At 43.6% G+C, this 27,442-nt stretch overlaps 1 protein-coding gene across 6 annotated transcripts in view; it reads right to left on the bottom strand.

Moving 5' to 3' along the window:
• CUL2 (cullin 2) overlaps positions 1–27,442 on the bottom strand; it is a 70,590-nt gene that overhangs the window by 4,476 nt on the left and 38,672 nt on the right. For 3 of the 6 annotated variants that reach the window (XM_078781993.1, XM_078781995.1, XM_078781994.1), the window contains 11 exons: positions 24,342–24,466; positions 23,471–23,578; positions 23,024–23,083; positions 20,234–20,362; positions 20,020–20,106; positions 17,890–18,042; positions 17,633–17,710; positions 9,556–9,622; positions 9,065–9,267; positions 3,345–3,461; positions 952–1,068 (listed from right to left, as the gene is read on the bottom strand). In XM_078781993.1, the coding sequence (XP_078638119.1) occupies positions 952–1,068; positions 3,345–3,461; positions 9,065–9,267; positions 9,556–9,622; positions 17,633–17,710; positions 17,890–18,042; positions 20,020–20,106; positions 20,234–20,362; positions 23,024–23,083; positions 23,471–23,578; positions 24,342–24,466 (1,244 nt within the window). The remainder of the gene's footprint in view (positions 1–951; positions 1,069–3,344; positions 3,462–9,064; positions 9,268–9,555; positions 9,623–17,632; positions 17,711–17,889; positions 18,043–20,019; positions 20,107–20,233; positions 20,363–23,023; positions 23,084–23,470; positions 23,579–24,341; positions 24,467–27,442) is intronic. The other 3 variants (XM_068122710.2, XM_078781997.1, XM_078781998.1) reach the window with 1 other exon arrangement.

Here is a 27,442-nt window from a genome sequence, read left to right as displayed (position 1 = left end):
CAGTTCTTAACAAAACGAAGAAAAAGATGAAAATTGCATTTTTGGAAATGAGTTTCAGAAACAACCCGATTAATTAACAAATAGAGATAAATTCAAAGTACACCATGCACAATGCACATGCCAAATAAATAAATAACATCCTCCAGCTCGCAACATTGTTGGGGCGCCTTTGGCACCCGGCGATGCCGCTGCACATAACATGGAGATGGAATTGAGAGTGAGCGGTGTACAGTGATTGATTAATTGCATAATTAAAATAAATAAATAATAATCATAAAATAATTAATTTCTTAATCAATTGGCTAATGGCATACCTAAAAACCACCAGTTTCATCTGAATCTGTAACCTTTTGAAAATTAATCAAATGTTTAATTGAAAATTTAAAAACAATTCATCGATTAATTAATTGATGAATCAATAAATCAAAAATATCCTTTATAGTCAAATCTCTTGGTCACTGTCATGTCCAAATATCAGCTTCCGAGCTCAAAAAGTGCCTGAGATATTATCCAGACAAACAAGAAAACAAACAACGAAGAAAAGAAAAGAAAACAATCTCCCTTTCAGTGCAGGTCATCGCCAGGCCCCCTTTGATGCCTGGCGATGATGTCCTGCAGCACCTGGAGATGGAATAGGAAAGGAGTGGTGTAGAATAGACAAACAAAAAGTCTATCGGCCTGCATAGTCCCTTTAATTTTATTTTCTGGTTGCAATTTTCTTGTTATAATAGTGATCACCTGGAACAGCCCATCACTCACCGATTGCAGTAAATGCACTCCCCTGAGGAATATGCTGCAATGCCGGAAGCCACAATCATGCAAAAATATGATACAAATATCACATAACAGACTTGAGTTCAAAAGTCTAATCAAATGATTCCAAAATCTAAAAACTTTTTAAGATACTGTATCTTGAAAAACAAATTCAAGCCCTACACATTATGTGCGTACCTCCTGGATCAATGTGTTGTGTTTCAAGACCTTCCGTGACTTCATGATTCGAACTATGGCTGCCTTCAAGTACATTTTCCTGTCCTCATCCACAGCACTGCGGGTCTGCTCTACCTCCTGCGGAAGGGTATAACAGCCAGTCAGAACCACGTGTCCCTTCTGTCTCCTCTTCCTCCTTAGATATGCCTTGTAATCCAAATAAAGACCAGTTACTGCACTGTAGTTAAAAGAAGGAAGCTGGACACACACACACACACACACACACACACACACACACACACACACACACACACACACACACACACACACACACACACACACACACACACACACACACACAAACACACATACATAGATATATGATGTACTCATAAGTACTTGTAAAAGCTATTTCATATTTGAAGTTATAACCTTAACCTATAAGCTAATGACTGGTTTTCCGACTGCCCGGATCACCAGCTGGGCACCGTTTTTCATCGAGGTGTCGATCCTTTCAGCTCAGAACCTCTCCAAACGGCGGATCCACAACCCTGACTGCAGGTCCACATCAGTAGATTACTCAACATCAATGGACTCACAACCTCAAAGTTGTGTCCAGACAGTTAGTCAACACAGCAATGCAATATCCTTATTCAAACTTATCCAATTACTACTTTTATTTAAAGTATTAACACAAACTAATAACTTAAATCATAAATCACTTTATATAACAATATACTAAGCAATAAATACTCCACCTGACAGACATGTCCATTACATCGCACCTCCATCCAAACATCGACTCAAACTGCCATTCAAATATTCAAACTGTCATCCACAACCGATTCCACCACGCGGCACTGTGTATCCGAGCAACCACCAACCAATCACATTAATGCTAACTTATAATACATTTTATACATATTATTTTTTATCTAAATACCTCCTTATTTAATATTTATATCAAATGCAATGCAATAGGAACTTGTTTACATGAAAACCAACCAAACAAACAAAAGGTGATGATGGAGTCTAAAGACATTCTCACAAGACCCGATCAAACAATCAGCCAAATATCCTCTATTTAACATGATGGAAAATACCTTCTCAGCACGTTCCACAAAATCATCCTTCACTGAACAAATTCTCGCAAATCTAAGTAACTGATATGAGAAGACATTGTAACCCATTTTAATTGGGACATTGCTACCTGGAAAGGTGGACAAGACTGCAGGGAAACTAAAATCATCAACTTTAGGATACACACTTGTACTAAAGCTATTCTGTCCAACTCCAACTAACACCCAGATATACAGCAACAGTACAATCATTACCACTCTTGTTTGCAATCAGACTATCTTGCAAAGCAGCCATTCAAAAAAGTTATCGTTAAGCACACAAATATCATCTATGTAACGACACGTAGGAGACAATATTTTAGCTAGTCCATGTACTAGGATACTATTTTTTGTACTAGGATATTCCATGTACTAGAATACGATGTACTAGGATACCATGCACATGTGATATGATTCCATGTACTAGGAGACGTGTTTTGTACTCGGATACGATTATCTCTTTTTTTTTTAAACACATATTTATCCATGTGACCATGCACACATACAAGTGATCATGCACACTTTGGGACCTTGTGGCCACCCAAAATCGCAATACAGTTTCATTGCAAACCAAGAAAATGACACTTGACATATTGTAAGGCAATCCACATGCACGTGTGTAAAATAAGATAAATAGAAAAGTTTCTGCAAAGGCAGCTGGGATAAGAATATGTAAATGAATTAGTTATCCAGCTTAATAATGAAAGTAATTGTCTCCAGATAATCTGGCTGACTTTCTTCAAAGAAAGAATTTGCAAGTACAAATCCCAGCTGGCTCCTCTCACCAGCACATGAGGTTGCATCTCCCACATGCAACCTAAGGCCAGATCCTCTGCATTTACACAAGGACAAAATGAAACAGAAACCATCTAAGGATGGCACATAAATGCTTTTGGAAATTGCCAGCTTTGAGCGGCTTTTAATCATGGAAAAGAAATGCATAATGTGCGATACAATGGTATGAATAATTTAAGCTGGATAAACGACTCATTTGCAGACCCATTGAAGGATGGAAAGGAAGCTACTGCAGCAAGGCATGTACAAAGCAATACCATACAGACACGGTCGATGAGCAAGTGAGTAAATTTGTGTGATTGCAGCGACATTTTGTCAATAACAGTTAAAAACGAGATTCTGTAAACTCTCGCGACAAGTCATCAACGGAAAACACACAATACCGTCCTCACTTTACGAAGCGAGGACATTGTGCATCGCTACCACAGAGATAAAATGGGATCTACCCATGGCCAATTGGACCAGCCTATCCTAGCGGCACGTTTGCGTGCATGAACACACATCAAGGTCAGGAACCTGAGGCGATTCCTTCTGCATCGCTGTCGTTATCTTGAACTTGGTTCGTTTGCTGCTGAACTCCATGTTTAGGGTGAATGAGGAATCCACTGTAACCTCCTCCTGCAGAGAGAAAAATAATATAATAAACCACATTAGCCTTCAGTGGTTACAGACACTGGCAAGTCATACAGCAGACAATGGATACCTACAGCAAGGTACTAATAATGTAAGAAACAACTTCATTAAAAAAAAAAAAAACCACCTTACTCACAGTAATGTAAGAGACAACTTCATAGTTGCATTTAAATAAAATGTGGACCAGTTTATCTGAATACAAGGGCCATGGCTTGGTGAAATGTGAGAAATGGAGCAGGGAAAGAATGTATTGACACTGAGGAAGTTAGGTAAAGGCAGAGATGAGATGTGCAACAGATTAAAAACATCAGAAACAAGAGAATGTATTGCAACAAGGAGATGATAATCTCGGTCCCCCAACCTTTTGGTGGTATGAGAAATAGATCTGTGCAATATGAAAGCTATTTAAATATTCACCAGTTTTAGAAATATCGTGCACACAAGCCAAGTTAACGAGATGGCCATACGAGTCCCGCATACAATGACGTCATCGCCACGCATGTCCACATTGCCTGCAAAGCTCCGGAGGGGCCATCTAGCAGTGCGTCATTATGGATGTTAAATTCAGATACTGTCACAAGTGTATGCAAAACTCACAGTTATTAGCCTTGTTGGAGCTTCATCAGGGCAACGCAGTGAGCCTTCCATACACTTGTGACTCTGTAAACCTTTTGGATATACATCAGTCATTATGCAACTTCATACCATCAGTGAAGGTGTGGAGGTTGAAAGAGGTGACAGTAAGGGAGGCATTAAAAGAGAGGCTGAGTAGGGTAGAGGATGATGTGGTTGAGCTTGAACGTGTTTGGATGTCAATGAAAGCTAGTCTGTTGGGAGCCGTTGGTGAGGTATGTGGATGGACAAAAGGACCACCGAGGCACTCGGAAACATGGTGGTGGGATGATGAAGTTCGAAAGAGGATTGACGAGAAGAGGAAGAAGTTCAAGGAGTGGCAGAAGGCGAAGGGTACGGGAGCAGAAAAAGCAGAGCATGAAAGTTATAAGGTAGCCAAGAAGGCTGCAAAGAAAGAGGTAGCAAAGGCGCAGGAGGCATGTAGGAAAATGTTCGGAGAACGCTTGGATTCGGAAGAGGGTCAGAGAGCGGTATTCAGGATTGCAAAGCAGATAGCGAAAGAGAGGTGTGATGTGATGGGGGTGAGTTGCTTGAAGGATGAAGTGGGACAAATCGTTGTGGACCCAGATGGATTTAAAGGAAGATGGAAAAGATATATGGAAATGCTGTTGAATACAGAGAATGAATGGGATGGCAACATAGAGAGTAACCCAGTTTTAGGACCGGCAGAGAAGATAACTGAGGAGGAAGTTGAGGAAGCGATAAAAGCAATGAAGAGTAGAAAAGCGGGAGGGCCGACGGGAGTTGTGGGAAATATGTTGAAGGCAGCAGGAAGTTGGGGTGTGAAGAGCAGAATGACAGAGATCTGTAATCTGGTGGTGAAAGAAGGCCGCATTCCGGTGGATTGGGAACTGAGTACCCTCGTCCCTCTTTACATGGGGAAAGGTGACCCTCTGGAGTGTGGCTCGTACCGAGCGATAAAGTTATTGGAGCATGGAATGAAGGTATTGGAAAGGGTGTTGGAGAGGAGGATAAGGAAGAAGGTGAAGATCGACGAAATGCAGTTTGGATTTATGCCAGGAAGAGGAACGACAGACGCGCTCTTTATTGTGAGGCAGTTGCAGGAGAAGTACATGGAGAAGAGGAAGAAGTTGTTTCTTGGGTTTGTTGATCTGGAGAAAGCATTCGACAGGGTTCCACGTGAAGTATTGACAGGGGCATTGAGGAAGTTAGAAGTGGAGGAATGGTTGATCAGAGTAGTGATGGCAATGTACAAAAGAGCGCGCACAGCTGTAAGGACGAAGGACGGGCCAGTGGTGAGTTTGAGGTGAAGGTGGGAGTGCATCAGGGGTCGGTACTAAGTCCACTACTATTTGTAGCTGTGATGGAGGTGCTGGCTCAGAACGTAAAGGAGAGTTTACAGAGAGAGTTGTTGTATGCAGATGATCTGGTGTTGATTGCGGAAAGTATGGATGGACTGAAGGAAAAGATGAACAAGTGCAAGGAATGTATGGAGACAAAAGGTCTGAAGGTGAATATAGGAAAGACGAAGGTGCTGGCAAGTGGTAAAGCATGTGGTGAGGTGGAAAGAACTGGGAAGTGGCCATGTGCTGTGTGCAGGAAGGGTGTCGGAGTGAACTCCATTCAATGTACAATGTGCGCTGAGTGGGTTCATCAAAAATGTAGTGGTCTGAGAGGGTCATTAACCAGTGTGGCAGCTACGTTCAAATGTAAGGTGTGCACAGAGGGAGCTGCAGATGGAGGAAATGTTGAGTTGGATCTTGGAGACGGCGTGAAGCTGGAAGGTGTGAAAACATTTTGCTACCTCGGAGACATGCTGAATGGAGAAGGTGGATCAGACGCGGCAACGGTTGCTAGAGTGAGATGTGCATGGAAGAAGTTTCGGGAACTGAGTGGCGTGGTGATGAGGAGGGGATCGTCGCTGAAGCTGAAGGGAAAGGTGTATGCTGCATGTGTGAGAAGTGTTATGATTTATGGGAGCGAGACATGGGTCATGAATGTAGAGCAGCAGCGAAGGCTGGAAAGGGTGGAAATGCGAATGGTTCGGTGGATGTGCGGAGTATCGTTGAGAGAATGAATGAATGAATGAATGATCGTTTTATTTTGAGAGGAAGACAAATGATGAATTGCGAAAGATGATGGGAATAGAGCCTGTGATTGATGCTGTGAAGAGGAACAGGTTGAGATGGTTTGGTCATGTGTTGAGGAAGGATGAAAGTGACTGGTTGAGAAGAGTGACGGAAATGAATGAAGAAGGAAGTAGAGGACGGGGAAGACCGAGAAAGACTTGGCTAAAGATGGTGGAAGAAGAATTGTGGGCAAGGGGGGTTAAACAAGGAGAGATGCAGAAAATAGGGCAAAATGGAGAAGATTGTCATGGGGACCACAAGGCTAACCCCCGCTCTAGCAGGGAAAATGGCCTTAAAATGCATGTTGTGTTGTTGTATACCATCAGTGGGGAACTGCCAGTAATGTGTCCCATAAAGCTACTGCTGCACCTTACTGGGAGCGATAAGCAATGCCTGCGACACGGTAACATTACCTCTGGTATCCACTCAATATATGGAGTCGACCTGGATGCGGTTGGGAGTAACTAATTAGTATCTGTAATTTGGCGCTCCCACCTAAATGAGCGGACATCATCGCCACCCATGTCCGCATTGCCTGCCAAGCTCTGGAGGGGCCATCTGAATTTAACATCCATAATGACGCACTGCCAGATATATCGATATTACAACAGCCGTAGGTGATTCTGTCGGTCTGTCTGTCCGGGGGTGTGGCTTACTCCGTTTAGAGAATAGCTCCACCCATTCTGGGAGAGGCTTCATAAACAAATATCCACAATTTTATTAACTCGCATAGCTTTGAGGCCCTTTTGTTAGGCCCGCGGTGTCTTGCTCTCTCTCTCTCTCTCTCACAGTTTTATTTCAACTCTAATTCGAGATATCATTTCATTTTTCACAGTCGCTAACATCGTTTTAGACTCGGTTGAAAAAAAACGGGAAGAAAATCCAATGAAAGTTTCCGTTTATAGAACGAAATGCATTTTCGAAGGCCTGTAAAATAAAGCCCATTCATTGAGTCACCCTCACGATCTTATTTCATTTTTATCAATGGTTTTAGACTCAGTTTCAGAAATAATTGAAAAAATAAATGCACACACGGGAAAATGCCGAGAGATATTAAAAATTGCGGCACGATGTATCAAACACCGCCCAACATGACACAGATGGCAAAATGTCGACATATATTAAAAATTCACTTTTTCTTTTCCGTTAAGATATATTACTTTTCCGTTTGATGACAGTCGTCACAAAAATGTGAACAATTATGCCGACATATATTTCTTCGTTCTCATTTCATTGATCATTATTATCCGGTAGTAAAATATGTTTCAGGAAATTACCGAGAGATAATTCAACTTGTGGTTGAGTTCAAGCTCAACCACATCATTTCTTCGTTTTTTTAATTAGTTATGTGCACATACACTTTAAATAGGTTTATTTGAAATCTTTAATGACCCACCCGGAATCGACGCGGGATGATGTATCATACACCGCCCAAATAGCTCAACATGTCGACATGTATGAAAAATTCGCTTTTTCTTTTCCGTTAAGATATATTACTTTTCCGTTTGATGACATTCGTCACAAAAATGTCAACAATGATGCGGACATATATTTATTCGTTCTTATTTCATTCTAAATTATTATCCGGAAGCAAAGGTTCACGTGTTCATTCCACGTTTGCAAAAACAAACTCCACTTCACGTGTGCATTGACGTGTAATTCACATATGTAAAATATATAAATTAACAGACGGGAAATTGCTGAGAGATATTTTGTTCGGAGCAATTATACACCACCCAAAGGAAAATTTTCACTGAGAAACCGAGTGAATTCGCCGAGCGAATGTCATCGAATTTCACCGAGTTTCAGGAAATTACCGAGAGATATTTCTTCGTTTTTATTTTATTAGTTATGTGCACGTACACTTTAAACATGTATATACATGTGGGATGTGGGCTATATATACATGTGGGACATGTGGGATGTGTGTGGGAGTACATGTGTGTGTGTGTATATGTGTACATGTGTGTCAGTGTACATGTGTGTGTACGTGTGTGTGTGTGTGTGTGTGTGTGTGTGTGTATGTGTGTGTATATATATGTGTGTATGTATGTGTATATGTGTGTGTGTATGTGTGTATGTATGTGTGTGTGTGTGTGTGTGTGTGTGTGTGTGTGTATGTGTGTGTGTGTGTGTGTATGTGTGTGTGTGTGTGTGTGTGTGCGTGTGTGCGTGTATACATGTGTGTGTGTGTGTATGTGTATATGTATATGTGTGTAGGTGTATGTGTATATATGTGTGTATGTCCTCTACTGTGGAATTTTTGAGGCCTCAAGTTAGGATACACAATATTCCCATTGAAGATCTTTCCACTAATTGGATTTCACAAAGTGTACACAACTCTTGCTAGTGCTCTCTGTTGTATTGTTTCTGTTGTAAAAGTTTACTCCACACTTCCATATGTTGTATTATTTTCTCCATATTGATCATTTCCATCCCTCTGTAATATCAAACGAAATTTGATTATGTCGTCTTTACTACAATTAATTTATTTAGGCTTCTCTTTGTACATTTTATGGTCAATCATGTCCAGAATTGTTTCCATGTGTTGGATTGGGAGTTGCTCTTGGTCATCGTCTTCCATTAATCCGTTAATGATTTGCTAAACGGAGCTGTTATTGATTCCATGTTATTGATGTTATTGTTACAGTGACAATCATTTTGATTCCGTATCTATGATAAAGGAGAATATATTAATTGGCAAAGACAGATTTAAGCGCGAACAGATGACGGGCAGAAGGTATGACCTGTTTCACTGCATTACCACCTGCAATAATACACAAGGCATATTATGATACACAAGGTACAATACAATGACTGCCCTAGACACAAACAACGACCACATGACCACATGACCACATTCACCTCGCCAGCACTGTGACTGAGCAGCCGAGCGTCGAGCAGTGAACGTAGCGTCTTGCCCAGTTCCTTATCCTGCAGCTGCGTACTCAGCACGAGGTCCTGGTACGTGATGACATCGCTACTGTTGAACGTGAGCAGCACCGCCATCTGGTATGTGGTTACCGTCGCCACATATGGTTTAGTGAGATAATTCATCTTTACCTCGCCTGCCAGAGGGCACACATTATTGTGATTATTCACGGGAAAAGGAGATCATTATTGATGATCTAGTGAAACAAAAAACACAATAACACTAATTAAAACAGAAAGAGGGCAATGCGTGCCATGCACAATAAGCAACACCGTCCATACTTTACAATGGGAGGATAACTGTGAACAAAAGACGACGAGATGAACAAAAGAGAGGGAGAATTCCATATTCTTTCATCATTGTGCTTTGTTTGCACAAATGGCTATGATCTCACGAAAGCACACAATAACTCAAAGTTCCAGACCTGTGCATAGGTAATGTAGCCACGTGAGTTTCCGCCCGCTGAAGTTCTGGTTGTAAAATACTTCAAACTGGTGGGGGAGGGAAGGGCAGGGGATGAGGAGATGGAGAAAAGAGAATACATTTATTTGTCAACTAGCAAGAGCATCACTTTGTCATTATGCCTTTTACTTCATTAAATTCCATCTCCCAATTCCTGTTTGCTTTTCTACTTTACTTGCATCAAACTAATCAAACTAACAGATGCAAATTACATAAGAAAGCTTCTCAAAATGCAAAGTCCATCTGTGTCTGCTTTGTACTTGAAATAAAATTGACGAAAACAACAAAAAGAGAAAAAAAAATGTAAAGTTTATTAATTGGTTTGTGCTATATTCTCATCATAGAGGTTTGTTGAAAATTTGACGATAAAAGCTCAAATGATAAAGAAAGAAACACGGAAGCAATTTAAAAAAACCCAGCTGTCTCATGCTACGCAGCAGACAAGCTGATGAGGCCTATTTGTATTTACTGGGACTTTGCCCTTTAACATCTCTATCCAATTATTAGCATTCTCCATATTCTCATAAGGGTTTGTTGAAAATTTGATGACAAAAGCTCAAACAGTAAAAAAAAAAGCTATGGCCAGGGCACGTACGCACGCGCGCACACGCACGCACACACACACACACACACACACACACACACACACACACACACACACACACACACACACACACACACACACACACACACACACACACACACACACTGAAGCCTTGTGATCTGCCAACTCCCTCACACCCAGTACAGAAAGGACCGTGTCGACTACATCGGTTTCAAAGGCAGTCAAGACCGAACCGAAAACGGCAGCTTCGATGCGATGATATGTGCACAAGACTCCCTGTATCATGCCGTTCCACATGAGTTTGTGACGCGGCTTGGCCCTGCAGCTTGGCGAGACTTGTTGATCCCATGCTTCCGGGAGAGAAGGCCCGAGCTTTGGCGAACTCCCCTTGCAAAGTTCCGCCCATTGAGGACGAGAGAGACCGAGTTTTGTGGGATCAAGGACCGCACCGAATACAACGACTTTGATGGGAGTGAGAACTAAGCCATGAATGGCAGCTTTGGTGAGGCAGAGGGCCGTAGAGGTGGTGCCCGGAGTCGCGCTGATCGACATGTGTTTTGTACTTGGCCTGGCCTTGTGGCTTGTTGCGTTTTACCGACCCCATTATGCTGAAAACGAAATCCTGAACTTTGGTGACTACATTTTTGCCAAGTTCTACTCACATGGGACCGAGCTCTGGAGGATCAAAGGACCACTCCGAATGCAACGACTTTGATGATGACTTTGGGAGGGGCATGTGTAAAATGGGGAAGGGCAGGTGTAATAGGGGAGAGATGTAAAGTGGAGGGGTATGTATAAAAGGAGAAGAGCAGATATAAAAGGGAAGGGGCTGGTATAAAAGGGGAGACAAGCCCCACCCACCAAAGTGTTTTGAGAGGTAAGTATGGCAACAAAGGATATTGGCCTGGTTCAATACAGCATCCTTCAGGAAAGATTTGAGGATTTACTTAAATATTTCCTCAAGTTTCCCCTGAAGACCATCCTTAATTTGAGGATTCTTGAATATTCGAATATTTCTTAAGCGTTTCCTTAAAACCTCCCTCAAACTCAAGGGAGCCCCAGGTCCTTAAACAACAAACCTTTGAGTTTCCAAAAGGCACATAGAGGCTTCATAGAAATTCATAGAAAAGGCTTCATAGAAATTTGTCAGGAAGAGGACAATTATCACCGCGCAATACGTCTCAAATGCCAAAGGCTGACAGAACAATACTTCGGCAATTCCAAAATGATTGTACATTGCGAAGCACCCTCTGAGCGGTGGGACAGTGACTTTGACAACATTTTTTTATTTTTTTTTGTATACAAGATCGAGGCTCGTGAAAGAGCTAACATTAATCACACAAAAAGTCAAACCAACACATAAAACACAAAATAAAGGGAGCGGTAGACAAGATGGGGAGAGAGGGGGAAGGACACAAACACATTTGAAAGCAAGGACATCGAGAGAACTGTGGGAGGGAGAGGGCTTGGGGGGAGGTGGGAGAGGTATAAAACATATGGACACTGCAAGGACTTCCAGGAAAGAAGTTGGAATTTCAAAAAAGTGTATCTGGGGTGAAAATTAGCAGGGGCAGAAAAGATCAAGGTTTTGGATGGAGGAAGATAAAAGATGGTGGTGAACAGCTGTTTTAAAGACCTGGAGGGAGGAGTGGGATTGAAGGGAGTGGGGGACTTTGTTCCAGAGGCGGGAGAAAAGGGGAATGAAAGAGTGAATGTGAGCAGAGAGCCTAGATTTTGGCAGTTTAACCATAAGAGGGTTGCTGGCAGATCTTGTGCGACCTGTAGGAATATTAGGGAGACAGAGCACAGAGAGAGCTGGGGGAGCAAGGTCGGAGAGGAGTCGGTAGAGGACAGAAAGACCACCAACCTGCCTGCGGTGAGTGAGTGAAAGGCCCACGGAGTTAGCTTCATCGCAGGAGATTCCAATGATTCTGAAAGCTTTGGGTTCAACAGTGTGAAGCCGAGCTAGGTGAGAGGCAAGAGCACCAGCCCAGAGGGGGGAACAGTATTCCATTGAGCTGCGGATGAAAGCCTTGTATGTGGTGAGGAGCTCAGGTGTGCCAAGGAAGGACTTCGCACGACGGAGGATGCCCAGTCGGCGACTGGCTTTGGAGGCCAGCTTGGAAATGTGGTTTTCCCAAGAAAGATCATGGCAGATAGTGAGACCCAAAAGCTTGAGCGACAAAACTTCTTGGAGAGGATTGTTGAGAAAGTAGATGGGAGGGTTTTCCAGTCGGTCTTTTCGGAGAGACATAGTAAGAGTGTGAGATTTGTCAGGATTGAAAGACATGTTCCACTTGTTTGACCAGTCCGTGATTTTGTCCAGGTCTGCAGAGAATGAGGAGGCTGCAGACTGCGGATCTGAGGGATGAGGGATGGAGCGGCAGATCATGGAGTCATCAGCAAAGAGATAGAGAGCATTTTCCAGAGAGTCAGAGAGATCATTGATGAAGACCAGAAATAGCACAGGGCCCAGAACACTACCTTGGGGAACTCCAGCCAGAACAGGAAGGGGAGATGAGAGAGATCTATTCAGGGCCACACGTTGCCTACGACCAGAGACGAAGTCCGCAAGCCATGAGTGGAGATTTCCATGGATACCATAGGAGGAGAGTTTGGTGAGCAGAGCTGGGTGCCAGACCGTATCGAAGGCACGTGATATGTCAAGGGAGACAGCTCTGATTTCCTGTTTGGCATTGAGGACCTCCATCCATTGTTGAGACAGCAGAAGCAACATGTCCAGAGTAGAATGAACTGGTCTGAATCCAAATTGATGATCAGAGATCAAGCCATTGGAGAAGAGGAAGGATTTGATATCGAAAGCAATGATGGATTCCATGACTTTGCTGATAATTGGGAGCAGGCTGATTGGTTTGTAGTTGCAAGGATCTGTTTTTGCATCTTTTTTTGTGTAAAGCGGTAATGTTTCCTGATTTCCAAGATGCTGGCAGATGACCTTGAGCAAAAGAGAGGGTGAAAAGAACAGAGATAGGGTGAGATAGAGTGGCAGAGCAGGATGTTAGGCCCCGTGGGCTGATGCCGTCTGGTCCAGTTGCAGAATCAGAGTCGAGGTTGGACAAAAACTTCTCCACCTTGTCAGGAGAGAAAGACACAGAGTCCAGGAGCAGTTGGGTTCGACTGGGAAAGTGGGAACAGAGAGAGATGGGTTTGGGACACAAGATTTTGAGGCAAACACAGAGTTGAGGCATTCGGCTTTGTCACGTGCGGTATCCACCGTGTAGCCATTTGAGGTAAGGGAGGGGATGGAGGGGGAACAAACACCAGAAACGAATTTGACCAGATGCCACCAGGATTGGAGGAAGGAGACATGTTGACATACTAATTGAAAGTAAACCGTGGCTCGTCGGCTACCCACCTTGGCATACACGGATTACACGACACTGCTGGTAACCCCCTTCAGTCGTAAAGGCTGATGTGCCGTTGCACCTCTAGATCACCACGGATTGTCAAAATATTTTGCATGTGTTGTAACAACATGAAATGGAACACTTTTAGCACCCAGACAGAAAATGTGCTGGAAATGTGTATTTTGATGTACCCTAATGCATATCTCTTGTACTTTTAGAGTTATAGTGGTTTGAAATATATTTTAAATGAAAACTCGACCCCCCTGATTTCACGTTTTGGGTGACCTTGAACTTGACCTTGGGCCTAGAGTTAAAAATTGGCCACAGTCTATTCCAGGGCAAGGCAAATATGTGTGTAAAGTATGGCGATGCTATGTGCAATGATGTAGACGTAGTACTGCGCACAAACAGACAGACAGACAGACAGACAAACCAACCAACATACTTGCTGGAATCTATTCTGGAAAGTAACAAACAGACAGACAAACAGACAGACAGACAGACAGGGGTGAAAACATAACCTCCATCCACCTTCGGTGGCGAAGGTAATGAAGTGCACACCAGGCAAACACCTCAACAGCAAATACATTCCCATCAATGGTATTCAGGGTGCTTGGAATGGCTAATGTTGAATGAAAACTAAAATGAATGAGATTTGTTGTGGATGTGGTCATTTGTTGAGGATTGGTCATTTGCAATGGTTGCAGTCATGTTCGAAAAATAAGAAAAATGGTTTTCGTTGACATAGGAGTGAATTACCATTACTGGTATGGCTATGGGAATGAGAATGTACTGTGGTATTTGGCCTGTAGGTTGAGCTGAGTAGTAGTATTGAGCTATGGGACTGAGCTGTGGGAGTAGTTGGCTGTAGGCTGAGTTGGCAACAACAAAAGTAGGCTGAGCTATGGGAATGCATCATGAGATAAACAAAAGCTCCTTCCCTTCTTCCACGTTAACTCCCACCATTGATCAATACTTGCTATGCTGGATTGGTCTTGAACGTTAAAACAATGCAATGTAATAATTCGAAATCAATTACCCATGGCAGTCATTATGTACTTATTTGAAGTGCAGTTTAAGAGATAAAAACAATGCTGTCGTTTATCACATCAGTACCATGTAATGCTACAGAACAAACCAAAATGAAATGTTCACCACATGATATCAAAAAATTCCTGCAAAAGGTCAACTTCCCTTTCCAGCTCACAGTTTATTTCTATTTTGACAAAGTTCAGTCCAAACTAGCAAGTGCACAAAAAAAACAACTTGTATTCACACTCAGTGTGCACCCCTTTCCCACACCTCTCCACTACTCTGATAAAAATAAATTCTTTTTATGGAACAAGAAAATATGGGGGATGAACAGGTGGATTGCGTTATGAGGCTGGTGAATGAATAGTCACATGCTATGGAATATAAAATGAATGGAGACTAATTTTCGAGAAGGGCAGAAACAAAAAGTGGGCAGCTGGAGGTTGAGTCTGGTACGTGTTACTTTTTGAGTAGATCACAGAGATCAGATTTTTCTAATTTCATGCTCCTTCATTGCACCATTGTCGCATTTTTTTGTCACAAAAAAAAATTCTCAAGTGCTCTTCTGGTGCATAATTCTTCTTCTCTCCTTCCCTTTATAAGGGGTGATGTCCAACGGTACCACACTTCTGCCATGCCTTGACCATGATACTCCTCCACTCCCCTCTGTCCTCATCCAACTCTCTCCACCCTCCAACAACCCCACCTTACTGATATCATCCTCACACAATCCTCCCATCTCAATCATGGTCTACCTCTTTTCCTCCTACCTTGTTCCCTCAACCTATCCGCTCGCTTTGCTCTCTTCCCCCATCTGCACCAATTTTCCAGCCCATCTCAGCCGACATTTCACCAATCTCCCCATCAAGCTCATCTGCACACCAATCTCCTCCATCAGTTCATCCATTCTCCTTCTATACACCCTCTTCACTCCCACCATCCTCTTCGTCCCATTATTCTCGCAACCCTGCAGCCTTTGTTGTTGTCTCGCTGTCAGTGCCACCGTTTCCAGACCGTAAAGGTAGGCTGGCGTTACACACATCAGATCTTTCCCTTTCAATTTACTTCATATATTTATGTCTGCCATTCTCCCTCCACCCTCTTTCACGCATTCACACCCACCTGATCCTCTTTCGCAACTCAGCCTCAGACTTACCATCCCCGGTCACAGTTCCTCCCAGATACTCAAACCAATTTCCCTGCCTGATATTCATTTCTTTCCTTTGCTGCCCGACCCACATCATCTCTGTCTTCTCCATACTCATCTTCAGCCCATGTTTCTCAAATGCCTCCTTCTACTTCCCCAGTACTTCCTGCATTTCCTATTCACTCTCCACTACAACAGCCAGAGTGTTCGCATAAAACATCCTCCCCAAAATACAACTCGTTTACCTTCCTACTTGCCAGCTCCATCACAATTATAAACATGAGTTGGCTGAAAGCGCTTCCCTGCCTCAAACCGACATTCATGCTGAACTCCTCCAACATCCAAGGACCATCCACCATGCTTGGTGTCTATCCATCGACGATGCACACAACACTTCTGCAATTCCCCTAATCACCTCTCTGTACTTCCTCCACTCCTCCACCAAACCTGTCATGTCTTTGCTAAGTTGCTCATACCTGGCCCTCACACTCTCCTTGTACTCTACGGCGACGTTTCCCCTACACTTCCCCCACATTCCGACCTCTGCTCTTAACCTCCCTACTTTTCTTCATCCATACCACAAACACCATAGGCATGTGCTGGGTGGTAACATGCTTTCCCGCCACTGCCTTATGATCCTTAACCCTCCACAACTGTCGTTTCCTTACCACCATCAAATCCAATTCTGTCCTATAACGTCCACTGCTACAGGTAATCTTGTTGTAGCTTTCCCACTTTTGAAAGAATCAACCAGCTATGGCCATCCCATTCCTCATCACCTGCTCTTGACCCTCTCTATTCCTTGTTCCCCAACTAAATTTACCAACACATTCCTCTTCACCCGGCTCCGCTACTCCCACATGCTCATTGAAGTCCCCTGCAAAGGAACACCATCACCTCCAGCTCAACCATTCCCATCATCCTCTCCAGCGTGTCCCTGAATTTTTGCTTCTCCACTCTAGTCCTTCCCATTTGTGGCCCATATACAGACATAACACACACCATTTGCCTCTATCACCACCCATGCCATAACTATCCGTCCCTCCCATCTTTCCACTCTGACCACCTGCTTGCTGATCTATTCTGATACTATTATTCCCACACCATTACTCCTTCCATCCCCACCTGCATGAAACAGCCTGGGCACTCCTACCAACTTCCTCTCCCTGTCTCCTTTCTATTCGATCTCCTGCACACACAACACATCAAAACTCCTTCTCTGCATCATCTGCATCATCTCCACCACCTCGAACCCTCTCCCCATCTGCCTGGATCCACCGAATTACAAAGTAATATTGCTCACTATTAGGACACATAATCAAGACCGATGTTAAAAAGATTTCAAAGAAAACTTTTAACCAAATCTACATAATAAGAATATAGAGGACAGTCGCCAATACCTTCCTTTACTCATCTTGATTGTGAAGGTTAATGTCATTCTGCGTCATCAGGCATGTGGAGCCAATCCCCTTTTCAATTTTTTCCGACTTTCTAAAGCTCTATGGCAATGGTTACAATAATGTCAAAAAGGCCATCACACACAAATCACACACTCACATGCAGAGACAGCCACGACGTGGGCCGGCTGGGCGAGTGCCAAAATGTGGGTGGGAGGGCAGGACAAGCGTCACGATGCAGACGGGGAGAGCGCCGCGACGCGGGTGGGGAGAGAGTAGAAAGACAAACGGGCAGGGCAGTATGGAAGATGAAGAAAGCAATGATTAGCAAAGCAAAGAGATTTTATTGTGGCAGGAGTCGTCGTGCGGTAAGCAAGGTGAGCATGCCCATTAAATGAGAAGTGTGGCACGAGTATAAGGGGTAATTGATTTGATGAGTGCAGGAGAGGTATTTGAGTGATGAGTGGGAGAGAATTGAAGGGATGTGAAAGAGGTGAAATGGAGGGCAAGACAGGGAAACGCAACCTTACCATTCTGACACTCTTCTCCAGCTCCTGAGGAATTACAAATGGAGTGCATGGAATTTGGGACAGCGGCCAAGCACCTGCCTGTGAGACACCCACACGAGAAGCACTTGCTATGTTTGCATACAACAGTACAGACCATTACAAATACAAAGCAGCATTCAATAAAGATGTACGCAGAGGCAAATCCATGCAGACATGCTGACCAATGTACAATAAATTTACACATGTATGCAATGTCCGGATCAATGGAAATAACAAACCTGCAGCACGTATATTTGAAAACTAAGGCCGAGGTCGATAGGAGTTTTTTGCTCACGAACAAAATTGCCAAACTTGTTGTTGAGATCTGCGCTGACGCTCATGTCCGTGTACATGCGGTGCAGCTTGCTGGTGAACTCGTAACCACAGGCTTGCTGCATATAAGAAGACATGCATCATTAGATGGAGAGAGCAAAGCAGGAAGCTCCAGCTTCAGATTTTTACCTCTGCCCTGTGTAATCATTCCAAAAAAGCACAAGCCGAAACAAGTGGAAAGGCATGGTGATGGTGATAAAATCTTAGTCTTCTGAATAAAATAGTTCTGATAAATAGAACACAAACTGCCAAACTTTCCCATACGATCTTGTTTAGAAATATACCAAAAGATTGCTTGGGGGTGATGCTGTCAGTGGTGACTAGAACACCGAGAGCAATGCGACTGTCACCAATATGCCTCCGCATAGTCCCACAATGAGTATATGCCCTCTTTCACTGTCCTAAAAATAATCAAGTTTGATTTAAACCCCTTCAGCTGTTTTGAAGTATCACATTTTCACCAGCCTTGACAGACAGGTTTCACATCGATCGGTGAAGCGCTTTCAGAGAAGGGATTTTTTGAAATATCGGCTTTCAAGCTCATATGGCTGCCACACCACATGACATATGACATGAAAATGTACACACTGCATATGTATGAGTAGAGGATCACGTTTGTGAAGTTTCTTGTTGATCGGATAAGGTTCGTTTTTCTATCCAAGATGGCTGCCAAACCACATGACCTATGATATCATTATTTTCAAACTATATGCAGCAGTGGTGCTAGATGATATTTGTAAAATGTTGCATCAATAGGGTAAGTGGTTTCAGAGATATAATTATTTAATATTTTCCTTCAATCCAATATGGCTGCCACACCATGTGACCAATGTTTTTGTGATCATCCTTTAATCGCCATGCCTAGTCAATGACACATGTAAAGTTTTGAGTCAATCGATTAGGTGGTTTGGGAGAAGATGTTTTTATTAGGTTTTAGGTTAAATCCAATATGGCTGCCAAACCATGTGACCTATGATGTCATAAATTTCATATTTCAATACAAATGGGTAATCGATCATGTGCATGCAATTTCAGATTTTTAGGATAAGGAATTTGATAACATTTTTGACTGGTATACCACTTCACCTATGATGTCATCATTATCATACTTTTGTTCCCCATTGGGAGTACTTGACAATGTGCCAAGTTTCAAATTTTTCCATTCAGCGGTTTCCGAGAAATAATTCTTTAATTATTTGCGTTTATTCCAAGATGGCTGCCACACCACGTGACCTATGATGTCACAATTGTGATAAAAAACAGTCTGCATGGGTGTCTTAACTGGACATGTGGTTGCTGAGAAAAACGAGGTTTAGCCCGGACGGATGGAAGGACGGACGGACAACCCGAAGGTGGCCGGTGGCATAAAAAAAAAAAAATTGTAAGCTGGTATAATTATGACATTTGATAGCTTTAAAAAAGATTTTTGGAACACTTCTGAAATTCCCTATTTGAGAGTCATAAAATGGGTTATCAGCGGTTCACAAGCCCTGTATGTAACGTCTCCATTGGCCCGATTTTGCTCCACAAACTCATCCAGAGTGAGGAAATCAGGCCAGGAAAACCTCTTGGACCGAGACATGGTTTGCGCATGGTATGACATAAACACTAACCTCAGAGCTGCAACAACATGCTGTCAACTAACTATCGTGCATTCTTCCAATCGCGTAATTAATCAACAATGAGAAAAACAAGACAACCATGCTGTCAGGCATTAGCACACCGTTGGGGAAAGCTCAGAGAGGCATCACATGCAAGCCTTCCTGGTCCCCACCTATGGAAGTATCAGGATGACGTCACCTCAGTTGTTTCAAAAAAATTAACGGACGAAATATCACCTTAATATTCTCCAATGAACAAAGGGTATTGTTCATGGTTATTGCGTTCATTTAAGTTTAAACTGAAAACCAGAACCTGTACATTGATGAATGTGTGGAGAAGGTTTACATCACATATATTGACGAGTGTGTGGAGGTTTACTCTCAGTTTACAAACAAAGAGCAAACACGCACGTACGCAAACACCTGCTACCTCACCTTTAGCTTGTTTATCATGGACTCCTCAGAATCCATTGACATCGACAGGCCGTGGATAAGCCTTTTGGCAAGCATTCGGGAATAAAACTGGTACAGCAAGGAAACAAAAGAAAGCAAGTTGGTGAGAGGAAGCCATGTTGCATATCCCCAAAATAGCTTGCTCTTTCAGTAAATATCCAAAAAAAATCAAGATGATCAAAAGGAAAAGCAAAACCTTCTGGAACACATCTTTGTCATCGATGTATTTGAAGACAACGATGGAGTTGGTGAGTTTGTCATCCACCTCATTCTCCGTCATTCCTTTGGCCGTTTTTTTCAGCAAACCATCGCAATACTTCGCCAGCTGCTCACGGGCAAACGGACCTGCATTGTTTCTCCAACTCGCAACACACCGTCTCCATACTGCCCACATCAAAAATCTACTCAAGTTAACGAACGCCTCTCTTCAGGATCCTATAGAAGGCATTATTGTTTGGTTCCAGTGCACACATTGCATGCCAGTTAAGAAGAAACCAAGGTCTGTCTGCCAAGCACACATGATTCAAACATCTCATTGCACAACTGGTACTATTCCACGAAGCCCGACACACACTTGCCGACACAATTCGACAAGATTGTCAGTGATAGCTTAGTTGGAATGTGCGGCGGTTGACAAGCCTTGTCAACTAGTTTTTCCAGGTGCATTGGCGACAATCGTACAACTTGAACATGTCCAACTTTTACGACAAGTCACCCTTTCCAATCGTGCATAATGGTGTAGTGTGCTGCAGTCTCCGACAATTGCCGAAGCAGAAAAATCTATGAACAAATTAAACTTCAGATAGCAGCAGCTTCTGGCCGTTGTGTCATATCATCTGCAGCATTGAAAAAAGTTACAGCTTTTGTGAAGTTTGAAGCCCAAATGGGTATTATAAAAGTTCAATGTAGTTGCCTGAACCTGCCCTCTGCTTCCTGTATTTAACAAACCATACAACAATGACAACAACATGCATTTTAAGGCCATTTTCCCTGCCAGAGCGGGGGTTAGCCTTGCGGGCCCTATAACAATCTTCTCCATTTTGCCCTATTTTCTGCAACTCCCCTTGTTAATCCCCTTGCCCGCATTTAACAAACCATAAGAAGTAATAAAATAGTGTTATAAAAAAAATTAAATGACAAAGACTTTGCCTTTACATTACATTGACATCTACGTGTGTGTGTGTGTGTGTGTGTGTCTGTGTGTGTGTGTGTGTGTGTGTGTGTGTGTGTGTGTGTGTGTGTGGTCAGTCAGTAAAAAAAAAAACACCGTTTAGAGGCCATTTTTCCCCGCAAAGCAGGGGTTGGCCTTTTCGGGGACCGTGGTAGTTGTTGTTTTTTGGTCGCCTTTTTGAAGCAATGTTTTACGGCCGGATGCCCTTCCTGACGCCAACCCTTTTTGCCGCCTTCAACGACAAACAGGGAATTACCAGTGAACTGGTACTCAATTAGCCGACCTCGGAAGGATGACAGGCTGAGTCAACCCCCCTGGCATTAATTCGGCGATCGACCGAGATTCGAACCCAGGATCCTAGGATCCTAAGCCGGCACCCTAGCCGCTAGCCCAACACCAGGGTTTGGTCAGTCAGTGCTTGTTTATATTGCAGTACAGCATTACCTGTGGACAAAAAAACGCAGCTATTGTGACTCACTCAAATAAGAACAATACCGACATAAAGCTAATAATCGAGTCACTTGGAACAAAAATGAATGGCCATTTAACCATTATTTAACCATAATGAACGTAGAGCAGCAACGAAGGTTGGAAATGCGAATGGTTCGGTGGATGTGTGGAGTATCGTTGAGAGAGAGGAAGACAAATGATGGAATTGCGAAAGATGATGGGAATAGAGCCTGTGATTGATGCTGTGAAGAGGAGCAGGTTGAGATGGTTTGGTCATGTGTTGAGGAAGGATAAAAGTGACTGGTTGAGAAGTGATGGAAATGAATGCAGAAGGAAGTAGAGGACGGGGAAGACCGAGAAAGACTTGGCTAAAGATGGTGGAAGAAGAAATGCGGGCAAGGGGGTTAACAAGGAGAGATGCAGAAAATAGGGCAAGATGGAGAAGATTGTCATGGGGACCGCAAGGCTAACCCCCGCTCTAGCAGGGAAAATGGCCTTAAAATGCATGTTGTTGTTGTTGTTTGTATTTAACCATAAAGATTCCCGTTTTGAAAGCACGTTTTTCAAGAATTGAAGAGGCGGAACTGTGAGTTTAATGCAGTGGCACTTTCACCGAGGGAACGGGTATTTACTGGTAAATATAAATGAGTTCCCATATCTTCTGCAGCAAGTTCCACCAGCAAGTTCTTCGAACGCTCTCTGAGCCGGCCTTCTCTGCACCCAGGGCGTTACCCCACAGCTGCTTCTCTCTCCATGCGCACCGTCGGTGATGGACCAGCACGAGTGCCAAAACGTTATCATCCTCTCCCCGCATTTCTTAATATTGCCATTTTGTTTACCGAAAATAGTGTTGTCGACAATGGCATAGCGTAAGTCAAGTGTGGGGCAGTCTCTGACAAAACAAGATGTTTAAGATTTGTTGCAAGCAATGTTGTTGGGTTGCATCGGCAAACATCGGCTACTGTGCGGCGGCCTTAAGACGAGCAAATAATTCCTCCTTATGGATGGGTTAATTTCCCTGCTTTTATGGTCAATGGTGGCTTACACCAGGTGACGCTATATGATACACATTTACATCAAGAGGACAGGAGTCCGAGCATATAGCAAGCTCGACACCCACTCCCAAATTTGTCGATTTCCAAAACTTTATGAAGTCATTGAGTTACGAGAAAAGTTAAACCTACAGGTGAAACGTGAATAACCAACTTGGCACATCACGTTCCTCAGTGGCATATGAGTATGCAGCATCATTTCTGAATGAAAATCAAAATTAATTCCCAACAGAAATAAATTTTGCTGACCAGCTTCCACAAGCAATATTCATGTAAAAGTAGCACAATCTTATTGCATAAGTACAGTACTTACCAGCTCTGGAGACCTACAGATTGATTTGTTTTCCTTGTGATTTACAACAGCTGAGCAGGCCTGAAAGAGGAAAAACAAATCAGGAGGGTAACTTTGGTTTACTTCACTCAGACTCCTGAGGGCATTCCAATCCAATTCAATCCACTCCGTTTTGGACACACGGAGGCAGTCCATGGCACTCGGACACATGGGGGCATTCCACGGCACTCCGACACACGGGGGCATTCCACGGCACTCCGACACACGGGGGCATTCCACGGCACTTAGACACACTGGGGCACTCAACTGCACTCGGACATATGGGTGCACCAAAATTTGCCCTAGCCTGTTATTAAGCCATTTCTCTTTTTTAGATAAATATAATATATGTTGAATAATCTCTGTCATAGCAAAGACGTCAAAAAGAGACAAATTCACATTTTTATATCGTGTTCCAGAGAGATCTACCTTATCCAAGGCGCTGGTAAACTGCTGGTCACCATTAAGTAGTGTGCCAATAAGTTGGATGTATTTACCGTGCACATCCAAAACCGACTCCACAAATTGAGTGGGCATCTGCAAATGAAAAATAAACAATCAACAACGAATAAGCATAAAGTAGTAATGTTGGAGTTAAAAATGAATTAAACCAGGCAATCTGACTCATGAAAGCATAAAAACACAAATAGGTTCCCACCCTCACCCAACCCTCTTTCCTCCCATTGGTCACAAGCAAATGACAACAAAGTGACAAAATCAAAATGACAAAAAAGAATCATCATAATATCAATGTCAAAAGCATCACAATGCCACTGAGGATGCCAACCAAAGAAATTGAAAGACAGTTGTAGAAGATATATCCACAGAAATAGCAAAGTCTTTCTAACTTAATCTTAATACAGTTCATTGAAAAATGCAGAATGACCCATTTGTTGAGAAGTAAGATGAATGCACACAACTTGAGAAATGCTAAGCATTTGAAAATAAATCCAAAATAATGAAGAGTGTTCATTTTTAATTCAGAAAAATCTATTTTTTTAAATGAGGGCTCGCCCAGAAATGCCAGATCGAAAGGGCTAATACCAAAAACGCTTTGTCTGGACCTGTCCAACTAAAACAGCTTGTGTTGACATTTTGAACCATATAAGCTTCTACAGATTGTTAGAACATTACAAACAAGTGATGAAACAAGATGTTTTCTGAGGGGTCAGGGAGAGGGGAGTGATGGCTGGCATGTGCTGATAGAACATGAAGGAGAGGAGGAAGGAGAGTAGTTTAACAAACTACAAGGGATTGTGGGGGATGGTGATGGTGCTGAGAGAAGTAGGGAGCTCCACACATTTTCCTGTGGTAAGTTTGTCACAGCCTTGAGACCCTCATCTCGGATGTGACTTTGAAGCTCCTGCACCATGTGCTGTAGCGCTTGTGGAACTGTGCGCAGTAGTGTATACATGTTGGCCATATCTGCACAACCACAAGAAAAAGGTATTGAGATGAGACAAGGAGCCATAATAAAATTCTCATGCAATGTGCATGTTTTTAAAAAATCCAAAAATAAAATGTATCATTCAAATCTATAATAATAAAGGAGAATGTGTGTCAGTCACTCAGTCAGTGGGTGCGTGTCTCCTCCATTTATTTTTTTTGTATACAAGATCGAGGCTCGTGTAAGAGCTAACATTAATGACAAAAAACAAACGGACACATAAGATATAATAAAGGGAATGGGAGACAAGATGGGGAGAGAGGGAGAAGCACACAAGTACAACATTTGAGAGCAGGAACATCGGGAGATCTGTGTGAGGGAGAGGGCTTGGGGTGAGGAGGCGTGGGAAGGGGGGGGGGGGTGGGGTGGGAGTGGAAAAAAAAAAACACATGGACACAGCTAGGACTTCCAGGAAAGAAGTCGGTATTTCAGAAAAGTGGATCTGGGCTGAATTAACAGGGGGTAGAAAAGATCCAAGGTTTTGGATTGGGGAAGATAAGAGATGGTGGTGAACAGCTGTTTTAAAGACCTGGAGGGAGGAGTGGGATTGAAGCGAGTGAGGGAGTTTCTTCCAGAAGCGGGAGAAGCGAGGAATGAAAGAGTGAAGGTGAGCAGAGAGTCCTAATTTTGCCAGTTTCACCAGAAGAGGTTTGCTGGCTGATCTTGTGCGACCTGTGGGAGTACTTGGGGGATAGAGCACAGACAGGGCTGGGGAGGCTAGGCCAGAGAGGAGTCAGTAGAAGACAGAAAGACCACCAACCTGCCTGCGGTGAGTGAGTGAAAGGCCCTCAGAGTTAGCTTCATCGCAGGAGATTCCAATGATTCTGAACGCTTTGGTTTCAACAGCGTGAAGTCGAACTGGTGTGAGGCAGGAGCACCGGCCCAGAGGGGAGAGCAGTATTCCATTGAGCTGCGGATGAAAGCCTTGTATGTGGTGAGGAGCTCAGGTGTGCCAAGGAAGGACTTCGCACGACGGAGGATGCCCAGTCGGCGACTGGCTTTGGAGGTCACATTTGAAATGTGGTTTTCCCAGGAAAGATCATGGCAGATTGAGAGACCCAAGAGCTTGAGTGACAGAACTTCTTGGAGAGGATTGTTGAGAAAGTAGATGAGAGGGTTGTCCAAACGGTCTTTTCGGAGAGAAATAGTGAGCGTGTGAGATTTGTCAGGATTGAACGACATGTTCCACTTGTTTCACCAGTCTGTGATTTTGTCCAGGTCTGCAGAGAGTGAGGAGGCTGCAGACATCTGAGGGATGAGGGATGGAGCGGCAGAGAGTGGAGTCATCAGCAAAGAGATGGAGAGGATTTTCCAGAGAGTCGGAGAGATAATTGATGAACACCAGAAAAAGCACAGGGCCCATAACACTGCCTTGGGGAACACCAGCCTGAACAGGAAGGGGAGATGAGAGAAATCTATTCAGGGCAACACTTTGACTACGACCAGAGAGAAAGTCCGCAAGCCATGCATGGAGATTTCCATGGATACCATAGGAGGAGAGTTTGGTGAGCAGAGCAGGGTGCCAGACCGTATCGAAGGCACGTGATATGTCAAGGGACACAGCTCTAATTTCCTGTTTGACATTGAGGACCTCCATCCATTGTTGAGACAGCAGAAGCAGCATGTCCAGAGTAGAGTGACCTGGTCTGAATCCAAATTGATGATCAGTGATCAAGCCATTGGAGAAGAGGAATAATTTGATATCCGAAGCAATGATGGATTCCATGACTTTGCTGATAACTGGGAGCAGGCTGATTGGTCTGTAGTTGCAAGGATCTGTTTTTGCACCTTTTTGTGTAAAGCGGTAATGTTGGCTGATGTCCAAGCAGATGGCAGATGACCTTGAGCAAAAGATAGGGTGAAGAGAACAGAGAGAGGGTGAGATAGAGTGGCAGAGCAAGATTTTAGGACCCGTGGGCCGATGCCGCCTGGTCCAGTTGCAGATTCAGAGTCGAGGTTTGACAGAAACCTCTTCACCTTGTCAGGCGAGAAGGACACATGGAGCAGCTGGGTTCGAGTGGGTAAGGTGGGTACAGAGAGAGATGGGTTCGAGACACAAGATTTTGAGGCAAACACAGAGTTGAGGCATTCGGATTTTTTACGTGCGGAGTGAGCTGTGTAACCGTTTGAGGTAAGGGAGGGGATGGAGGGGGAATAAACACCAGAAACAGATTTGACAAGACACCACCAGGATTTGGAAGAGGGAGACAGTTTTGAGAGTTCACTCTTGAGAGTGGAGAGATATTGTTTACTGGTTCTCTTGAGGGTAGACACACACTTGTTCCGGGTTTGTGAAAGGAAATGAGATGCCTTCCGTTGGATTTGCCTTCCAGGTGGCGAAGGCAACTTGTTTCAGGGCAACTGCCTCCCCACAAGATTCTGTGTGCCATGGACGGGAGGAAGGGTATGACAACAGAAGACGAGATGGGCTGAATCTGTGCATGAGAGGGAGAGCAGTTTACTTTGGAAGAATTCCCAGGATGAGTTGATGTCAGAGGCAGTCGAGATGGGAGACCAGTCCAGATGATTGATGGCTGCTTGAAGACCGTGCCATTTGGCCTGAGTGAAATGCCAGACTCGTCGACGCTGAGGGGGCTCTCTGAGAATGGCCAGAGAGATGTCCACTTTAACAAGCACATGATCAGCTGAACCGATTGGTGCAGAAGAAGAGCAGCAGACATTTGCACGGAAGTTTGTCATAACCAAGTCTAGAAGAGGAGATGCTCCGTTGACTGATATCTGGGTCGGGAAATTGACAGATTGTGTCAGTCCCAGTGAGTCGCAGAAGTCCTTTGCTGAAGTGCCATGGCTGGTGAGAGGTACCCACACCCAGCCAGCTGGCATGATGACAGTTTAAATCACCACATATGAAGAAGAGAGAGTTAGGATGAGTTGATAGAAGTTAGTCCATGTTATCAGACAGTGAGATGAAAATGGAGTCATCATTGTTTGGT

This window comes from Myxine glutinosa, chromosome 7 (genome assembly GCF_964187855.1).
Source record: "Myxine glutinosa chromosome 7, kmMyxGlut1.1, whole genome shotgun sequence".
NCBI lineage: Eukaryota > Metazoa > Chordata > Myxini > Myxiniformes > Myxinidae > Myxine > Myxine glutinosa.
The sequence above is the reverse complement of the archived record's forward strand: the minus strand, read 5'-3'. Positions and strand labels throughout refer to the sequence as shown.